The 10,179-nt window shown below is 36.8% G+C and overlaps 1 protein-coding gene across 2 annotated transcripts; it reads left to right on the forward strand.

Moving 5' to 3' along the window:
• Positions 1 to 5,066: 5,066 nt before the first annotated feature.
• Positions 5,067 to 8,130, forward strand: LOC131431500 (lactosylceramide 4-alpha-galactosyltransferase). Of its 2 annotated transcripts, XR_009229687.1 has the most exons (3): positions 5,067 to 6,167; positions 6,232 to 6,710; positions 6,767 to 8,130. XR_009229687.1 is itself a non-coding variant. In XM_058597257.1 (2 exons), the coding sequence occupies exons 1-2, from the start codon at positions 5,422 to 5,424 to the stop codon at positions 6,593 to 6,595; spliced, it is 1,110 nt and encodes a 369-aa protein (XP_058453240.1). In that variant the 5' UTR covers positions 5,067 to 5,421; the 3' UTR covers positions 6,596 to 8,130. The 2 variants fall into 2 exon arrangements, 1 of the variants encoding a protein (XP_058453240.1); XM_058597257.1 differs by having other exon boundaries at positions 6,232 to 8,130.
• The last annotated feature ends 2,049 nt before the right edge of the window (positions 8,131 to 10,179 follow it).

The following is a 10,179-nucleotide window of genomic DNA, read 5'->3' on the forward strand; positions in this document are numbered from 1 at the left end:
TTATTTTTTTGTTTAAGATGACATCTGCCAAACATTTTCAATATACATCAAGTCATTGAACAAACAACATCATCTATTTTCATCGTTTTAAGAATGTCGAATTTTGTACCAGAAAGTGATGATTTGCGGAAAACATTAAGTTTCAGTGATAATAATTTTGTTGTGAGAAATGAAGAACGTGGAAGACCATCACAAAAGTTTGAAAGTCAGTGCCTTGCAAGCAATACTGGAAAAGATTATACTTCTATTCAAAAACGAATGGCAGCAATGTTAAATATTGCACAAATCATTTTTGATCATTTAAAAGCTGGGGGAAAAGTTAAAAAAGTGTGGAAAATGTGTGCCACATGAATTGAATGAAAGACAGGAAGAAAACCGAAAAAACTACTGTAAAATTTTGCTCCAAAGACACGAAACCAGATCGATTCGAAAAAAGGCATTGCTCTGTGTTAGGTGGGATAAAAAAGGGGGGTATCATGAGCTACAAAAACCTGGTAAAAATATTTATACCAATCGCTACCGAAAACAAATAATCAAATTGGACCATGAATTGATCGAAACACAACCAGAAGACACAACAATGCACCTACATACAAAGCAAAACCGGTACAATCAAATCTTTTGGCTGAGAGCTGCTACCTCACCCGCCGTATTCACCAGATTTGGTACCTTTCGAGTAGCATTTCTTTTCATCGATGAGCCACGCATTGGTTGAGCAGCAAATTGATTCCTACGAAGAAGTCGAAAATTGGGTGTCTATACTATTGGTGCGGTACCCATAAATTGACAGAAAGGTGGTTAAGGCGGTGTAGAAAGAAATGGTCAGTATTTTGAATTTTTCTTTATTTTTCCATCCAGAATTAGTGTTTAACAAAAAAAAATGCTCACTTCATACCGGTATACCTATAAGTTCGTCAAAATTTACTCGCACCAGTATTTGAGACAATTTCATTTATCTTTTTGTTGCATCCGAGCTCAATTTTGAACGATATAATGTGAAGACACCATTTCGATTCTTTTTAATTTGAGAACATGTGTTTTTTTTTATACAGAAACTTACGTCTACAAATGCTCCAAACGGAGTTTCCCTAACTTTTTTTATGTTTCTGTACAATAAAATAAAGAAAATCGAGTATTTATTCTAGCAATGCATAGAGTAGGAAAGTAAATAAACGAGTCGATTCCAGCTTAATCGGATCCTGCTTTCAGAAGGATCGCAAATCAGGCCCGTACCGTGGATTTCGTTGTAGGAAGGGCCCTCGCGCGTAATGTCTATAACTCACGAAAAACTAACGCATGTAACGTTTTGTAACGCCTTTAACTTACAAAAAAGTAACGCTTTGTAATGCCTTCAACTCACAAAAAAGTAACACATGTAACGCTTCGTAACACCTATAACTCACGAAAAAGTAACGCATGTAACGCTTCGTAACGCCTTTAACTTACAAAACAGTAACACTTTGTAACGCTCTTAACTCACAAAAAAGTATCGCATGTAACGCTTCGTAACGCCTTTCACCTACAAAAAAGTAACGTTTTGTAACACTATAACTTACGAAAAATTAACGCCTTAATAACGCCTATAACTTACGAAAAAATAACGCAAGTAACGCTTCGTAACGCTCCGTAACGCCTATAACTTACTGAAAAGTAAAGCATGTAATGCTTTTAATACTATGTACACACTATGAGTTAAAACAAGTTTTAACTCTGATTTCATGTTTTAAGCGAAATAACATGTTTTACTTTTGCGCTATTTCATACTCAGAAACGTCACATTTAAACATGTTTTCCCGAAATAACATGATATAATTGTCAGTAATGCACAACCCTGCTATCATTTTCCGTCACTTTTCGACTATGTCAATTGACAAGCTGTTCAACAACAGCAGTTTTCCATCAAAGTAGCCATGTAATCATAATTAAATAAAACTGAAAACTGGTACCAACGTTGCCAGGTATACCGATTTCTCGGTATTTATACAGATTTTTGACCTCTATACCACAATACAGATATGTACTCCCAAAATACCGATAATTCACGGATCACACAGATAAGCACCGATTTTGTTTTTTAGCTTGAATAGATATGAAAAAAGGTTGTTGTGGGACTTTTTTTTCGCTCACCTCTTGGTGACATTTTCTACTACTTATGTAGAAGAGATATTGATACCGATATGAATACAGATTTTTGGAATAATGACCTGGAAACGCAAATAGGTACAACCATTTTTCTAGTGTGAACAGTGCGGTTTTAACTTTATATTACTATCGGTGAACATGTTATTTTCAGCCAGTTTGAACATAGTATAACGCCAATGATTCGCAAAAAAGTAACGCTTCGTAACACTTATAACTTACAATAGAGCGACGTACATAACACTTCGTAACACCTATAACTTCCTTAAAAATAACGCATCGTAAATCGTTTACCGCAAGCATCTAACCCTTATAATGGTTTTTAACACATGGATCAATAAGTCCCGAGACTAACAATGGAAACAACACTTTTTTTGCAAATTTTTTTTTTATTGATCAACACAATCACCTTTTAGGGTGATACAATGGTTCCAACGTTTTTCCGATTTTTCAATACCATGTTTATAAAAATATTATCTTCCGCTTCAAAATAAGTTTCAGTTTCAGCGATGACCTCCTCATTTGAGCCAAATCTTTTTTCCTGGAGCATTTTTTTAAGATCAGCGAAGAGCTAGTAGTCACTGGGGGCTGAATCTGGCGAGTAAGGGGGGTGGGGAAGCAGATCAAAGCCCAATTCGTTCAATTTCGACATTGTTTTCATCGACTTGTGGCAGGGTGTTTTTGTTCCATCGAAAGCAATCGCGGCACCCACTTGGAAAAAACCTTTTTCATGCTCAATTTTTCATGAAGGATAGTAAATACACTTCCATATGATATCTGTGTCATCTCAGCAATCTCACGGAGCTTCACTTTACGATCTATCATTATAATTTTTGTCACTTCACTCACATTTTCCGGTGTAACGGCTTCCACAGGTCTACCCGAGCGTTCCGCGTCATTTGTGTCGGTACGACCACGTTCAAACTCGGCGAACCACCGACAAATCGTTGCTTTTGATGGACAAGAGTCCGGATAACATTTTTCAATCCATTGTTTCGCTTGCACGGTGTTTTTACCCATTGAAAAACAATGTTTTATCAAAACACGAAACTCGGTTTTTTCCATTTTTTAAACAAACTACAAAACGACTTTACTCCAACCTCGATAACTCAGCTGTTTCTGGTCGGATCGACTTAAAATTTTGACCCGTTTCAAGCAAAGCTTAGTACTCTAGAAAGACGTGGTTACTGGTTTACTACGAGCGCCATATCTGCTTTAGTCTCGGGACTTATTGATCCATGTGTTAACATTCATAATTTCCACAAAATAACTCATATGATTTGTAACCCTCAATATAAGAAAATCATCGAAGGCTACACCGACGACACGACCAGGCACTCCGAAGAAAAATCAGCATTAAAACTGTTCGCTAACGATTCACCGCCAGTTACCACAAATCTAGCGACCCCTTGTAAATGATAAAAATAATCTTCTCGAGCAACACTGTTTAAGTTGCTATGGACTAGTTACCAAAGAACCCCAAAAAAAATAAACATGTTTTGAAAGCGGTGGAATAGTTCTATTAGTGTTAAACTTTATCCAAGTTAAGCAGAAATGCATTTAAATGAACTCGATTTTCGGAATTTAATCGAAACTGTGGATGAAACCAACGAACGAGGACAATGATCTGCTTCCAGCGATTCATCCGTACCATTCAACTGCTAGCTTTTCTGGGCAGTAGGATTCGGTGTAATATGCTGGTGTCAAAATTGTTTTGTGTCGATTGATTGCGCAGCAGTGGAAACAGTATTTCACCTTGTTGGCCACTATTCGAGGATTACTAGTGGAATTCCACAAAGAAATCATTTTACCGTACGTTATGCAGGTACCGCAGAGCACTAGCCTCGCTCAGCTCGTTGTCGGTCATTTCCAAGTCTTCCTCGTTGGTTTGCGCTGAGCTGTTATCACACAGTTAGTTAGTTATGAGTTATGTATCCCAATGTCCCCAAGACCTGAATTTTGAACTTGGCTTAATAAAAGACATAACTCATACTCTTCAATTTTTACATTACGCTCGAGGCAGGTAAATCCATTAAAATGTTCCGTAATATAATAACCGATCAGAAATTTATTTTGTTTACATTCATCTTGCCTTCGATATGCAGTAACCAAGGTTATGGTGACTGTTATTCAAAATCAATAAATATATCAACTTGTGCTGCCAGTTTAAAAAAAAATCACTAGCGTTTTCGATTTGACATTTCCAGTTACTGAGGGGTAGTTAAATTTACGATACAGTTTTGATAGACGAGTGGCAGGTCGTGTCGTCGGCTACACTTTCTAGCTTCTTTAACTTAACGTAACGCTTCCCATCTCATGATAATATCGAGTGAAACGCTTCGTCCAATGAAACATTTTTCCATATTGGGAACGGGTATAGCGTGATGGGTAAGTCGAAGCTTTTCACGGATCCCTCCTGGGTCCGCTTCCTTACCCCGCACATATGGTCAGAAAGTTTTTCTAGTCCGAAGAGTATCGGAACAAAAAAAAATCCATAGTACATTTACTCAGGTGTTGACTCAGATAGGCGTATATACAATACACAATATATTTGACAACATTCAGTGAATAATTGTTCAAATGATTCAAAATTCCAATTCTAACCAGTCAAACTTTGGTTTTAAATTTTCCCTGGTTTCGGATAATCAAATTCATGTTTAAAATTGCCAATATACTGATTTGAAACAATAATTTTGAATTTTAGATACAATAAAAACTAATAGGTTGAAGTCGTTCGATTCTATTCTTACTCCGTGTATGTGTTACAGTCGGCACCATGAAATAATTACTTGCGCACCCCTCACATCCTATTTTTAAAGTGTATTCAAAGTGGCCAGCCTCATCGATTCATCACTAGGCTTTCAACAGTTTTTAATTGCACATCGATTCAATTGAATAATTTGCGCAATAGTAATAGCAATTTCTTATCAATATGGTGCCAAAAATGATCTGTTTTGAGACACTTATATTAAGCTATAGTTCGAATATTTTCGGAACATAGGATACACCTGTAAACTGTGTATGAGTAATTTTTGCGATGTAATAAAACACAAACTGGCCACTCTGTGTGTATTTATAAACAAAACAAGATTTTCGCATTGAAAATCTAGCGCTATCGCATAATGCAGATAACAACGTTGAATTAATATAGTATTAAGTGTCTTCGTTATAGGTTCAAAATGTATCTATAATCGCAGTGCTAGATAGTGATATTCGTCGTGAACCCGTGACTAAAAAAATCTCGAATTAGATGGTAACAATATGGTTATATCAATATAGTTCATGATTTCGCCGAACTTATCGAGCCTCATAAAGATATATGTAGGCAAAGTTCCAGTAAGAATGTTTTCAGCATGTAGCCGAATCAAGCGGAGGCTGGTTGTTTCCAGTGTTATTATGTTGATCATACTATATATTTTATATTCGATCGACTACCGACCTATCAAGGAAAACTGCTTTGCCGTGCATTTTCCCGAACCTTCGAAAACTCTGGAAAGCATTCAGCACTCCGTGAAGCAACCTAACGAAGGTAACAACATATTCTTTCACGAGACTTCCTGTTCCACGAACGGAGTAATTAGCCTTAACGCGCGGCAGGCTTGTGCAGTAGAGTCGGCTGCCCGAATGAACCCGGCAAGAAATGTATTCGTTCTGTTTGCCGCACCAGTGGGATTTCGGAACAAAAGTATACTTCCGCTGATGGATGCGCTGCTCTCATATCCGAATGTGGAGTTGCTGTTTGTCAATTTGACTACATATGCACGAGATACTCCTCTGGAAGATTGGATGCAGAGTGGGGAGATTTTTCGATCACAGTACATGAACTCGCATCTCTCGGACGTCATGCGGTATTTGACACTGTTCAAGTACGGTGGTACCTATTTAGATTTAGATGTGGTTGTGCTGCAATCATTTGACACCTTAGAACCTAACTACGCGGGAGCAGAATCACCTCGCTGGGTGGCAGCTGGTGTAATTCATTTTGAACATAACGGATACGGTCACGAACTGGCGGAGATGTGCCTTAGGTATGGAATTTTTATTTTCTGCCTTCTAAATGTACCCTAATGAATCTTGTTGAAATCCGAATAGAGACTTACTCATCAATTTCAACGGTCAGAGTTGGGGTAATAACGGACCAGGAGTCATTACCCGTGTTTTCAAACGCGTATGCAGTACAAACGCACCGTTGCTAATGACACGTAAAAGATGTCGCCATTTCACCGTCTTCCCGCCAGAGGCCTTCTATGCAATCAACTTTGAGGATTATTTGCAGTTCTTCGAAGAGCGTTGGTTGGACCAGGCGTTGACCGCGCTGAATCGGTCGGTGGTTGCTCACGTGTGGAACAAATTCAGCAAGGATCACAAAATACGAGTCGGTTCGCAAGTAGCTTATGGAGTTCTCGCGGAGCGTTTCTGTCCCCGGGTGTACAAAGCCAGTGGCGAATTCTTTTGAATCTCTAGAATGAGTAAAAATTTGTATAGTTATTAAATTAGACGAACCTAAAAAAGAAAAAAATTCTGAAAGATACGATCATTGAACGCAAGAAACAAAATTCGAGCATTCCGTGGTAGCTTTATATCGTTATGAACTAGAAAAATGTTATAATTTCTGCTTGTTTTCTAGCTTGTTGTGAATCAGACCAGCTGCAGTTTGCCTTTTGAGTTCCTTAATTACTTTCTGATTCCAACATTTTTGAAAAATATAATAACAGAGAATCTCAAACCACATACGTAATGAACAATCAATACTCAGGGCGAAGCAACCTGTTTATTTGCAATTATTTCATTCAGTTTGTTGCCTACCCAATAAGTAAGCCAAAGAATCTAAAATCATCAGAATTGATCATAATTCAAAAATATTTGTGATAGGACAGTGGAAGTGAGTTTTTCCGCAAATGTCAGGTAGGCAGATTCATAACTTTATGGTGCTTAATTTTACAAGTTTATCTGTTCTCGAAATTTTTATTCATAAAACTACAGTTGTTCAAAAATGTTCTGATAATGTTCTATCTATCGTAACGGGACAAAAATTTGACGCAAATGGGTACTTTCATCATTAGATAAAGATTCAAGATGTACATGAAATTTCACTCGGACAGAATTTAAAATTATGTGATGAAATAGAACAAATTTAGTGCAAAAGGACTCATGTTTTGCAAATGTAAAAAATATGCATCTGACCATGTTGTAATACTAACCAATACTCTTTGTTGAAATTATCATTTATTTAACAAGATCAAATTGGAACAACATAATTATTTAGTTCGCATCTGACCTAAGTAAGATTAGGCTTCATTATTTTCGATTACTTACAGAATTAAATAACAAAAAACATACCTCAGTGATACGCTCCATAAAAAGTGGCGATGCAATATTCTCGAAATATGACTACAAATCAACAAACGCACCAGATTCATATCAGTTGTGGATTATTTCAATAAGTACCTAATTATAAATATCTTTCCATCATCAAATTAATAAATGAAGCAATCTAGTTCCGATTGCACTCATTTCACTCCCTGAAAAATGTGATCATCTACACAAAGTATTACAGTAGTACCATGGAATCCGCAATGCGGTACGTTAATTGCAAGCCCGAATGATTTTTGGCAGTATAATTATAAGTGTTAACTTCGTAGCAGTTGTCTGGCATTTTAAAATTGTTTTGAGTTAATAGCTGATTTTTGTAAGCATCCAGATTTTTTGTTATGAACATTATTGGTGATTGGGTTTTCATTATGTATCAATTCCATACAATCCATATTTCGCTACAAAATACAAAAAAAAAACAGTTCTACCAACATTTCCAATAGTTATTGACTAAATTTATGTCTTGTAGATCAATTCTAGCTCAAGAGACGTAGTCATATAGGCCGATTACAGTTTGAAATAGTTCGACCGAATTACAAATCAAAGCACAAACACATCTGCTCTAAGTTTGGATGATTTGATAGTAGCAAAATAAAGAAATAAAATATAATTTTTCAATGCCTAACTTGTATGTTACTATACAGGAAAGAAATTCGGCATGGGATTCAGCAAATTAATACCCAATAGAAGTAAAAACACTCAAACACTACTCTGATGGACGATAGAGTAACTTCACCCAAGTCTTCCCAAACGTTTTTATATCACCAGCAAGCATCCATACAAATATGTCTGTTAAACGCTTGAATAGCGTTTAACAGACATTATTTTTTTGTTCTAAATGTACTATCCATACTCGCATATCAGTCCCATTTCGATTTTCGCCAATATTGAGTTAGCTTGAGGAATGAAATCTATCCTCAATATACTCTCAAAAATTGCAATAAAAGTTGAGGGTTTGTTTAGGCTGTGAACCATTTCGCGGTTAATTTTAACTTTTGGGTCAAATCTGACACTTGAGTAGTAGTTAAATTTAATTAAAACTGCGGCCCATTTCAAAATTTGACAGACGGAAAGTTATTCGGGTTTATATTCCACTGGAAATAATTTCAACCAAAGAATTAATATTAGAATTTTCATTGCAAGATTTTTTTCAGTGTCGGAAAATAACTATCGATCTGTCAAAAATAACCATGCTCTCGAGCAGGGTTATTTTTGACAACAGCAAATTAACCGCTCGAGTGTCAGATTTTACCCAAAAGTTAAAATTAACCGCGAAATGATTCACAGCCTTAGTAAAATGTGAAAAAATATCAACTCAAGTCTGTCATTTCATTTGAACCACTTTTCGAAGAAACCCCATTTTCTTTCCGATCGTTCATCTGGTAAAATTTTTCAATAATCATTGTATTTCATTGCCGCTTGTGTAGCCACCCACCCAGTGAACGAATTTTAAAGTTAAGAGCGGAGCCAAATAAACGAAATAACTACAGTCTGTTACATAAGAGCGTGGTCACGATTACTCGCGATTGGTAAAATGGAATGGTGTGATTTTTTTTAACACAGTAGTGTCCTTCATGCAATGCGAGAATAAATCAGCTAACTATTGTTTAGATTTCGATCTCAGCATTTTTCCAAAATGAATCGCGCTTCGAAGCGGTTTTTTGTGCCCGCACCCGAAAGTTCCCAAAATGACCCAAGCCGCCGCAGCGAAATACATGCAAAAGTCGAAACAGTTTGTGAGTAAGTGGGTGAATCGTTTTAAAGAAGTGAAAAAGGTCGACGACTTTCCAAATCGCGGTTCTGTCGGTGTATTGTCGGAAAAAGACGAAAAAGTGATTTGTGACCTGTTTTTGAAGAATCCGACATCAACTTTGCGCGAAGGTGCTTCAAAATTGACCAGAAAAGGTTTACATATACCGTACGGAACTGTTCGCAGACATTTGATCGCATATAATTTGAAATTTCGAAATACTTTGTACCTTTGTACCGATGTTGAGTGAAAAACATGTGCAAAAACGTCTTCAATGGGCCATGGTGTCGTGACCTTGGATTGGCCCTCTCAGTCGTCCGATGCCAAGGTGTTTGTTAGTAACACTATTTCGAAGCGTTCTCGAAATACTTGCGTAAAATTTCACAGGACATTTATTTTTCAACCATGTTCATGAATTTCCCCAGGGAAATTATAAAACTAATTTTTAGCTTTCAGTGAATAAAGTCTATTGGTCTCCGAAAATAGATTTTAAAAGTTTTATTACGGTCCCTAATCTTCGCAATCGAGGAAAATGTCCTCAACTTTGTCGGGAATGAAATTGAATGAAACGATACTTCCCAAAGAGCTTTCTTCAATTGAAATGAATAAATTGACAGTGAAACAATTAATCGAGAAACAGTCTAAAATGTGTTTCTTACAACATCATTTTCGTTAGTCCCGCCTCCTTTCATGATAGTGTGTGGTAAATTGTAATGGTCATATTTAAACATAAGTCAATCTCGCCAGCGGCATTTGCTTTATTTCACAACAACTGACGATTCGACAATAATAGGAAAACAACGCTGTTTTGCTTTGAACGACCAATCAAAGTGTCTCTGTTAGGAATAATCAGCCCGTAAGAAAGCTAAGGCTGCAGACAGAGTGGGCGCGAGAAGCTGAACTGGTGACTGACATTA

Source organism: Malaya genurostris, chromosome 2, assembly GCF_030247185.1.
Source record: "Malaya genurostris strain Urasoe2022 chromosome 2, Malgen_1.1, whole genome shotgun sequence".
NCBI lineage: Eukaryota > Metazoa > Arthropoda > Insecta > Diptera > Culicidae > Malaya > Malaya genurostris.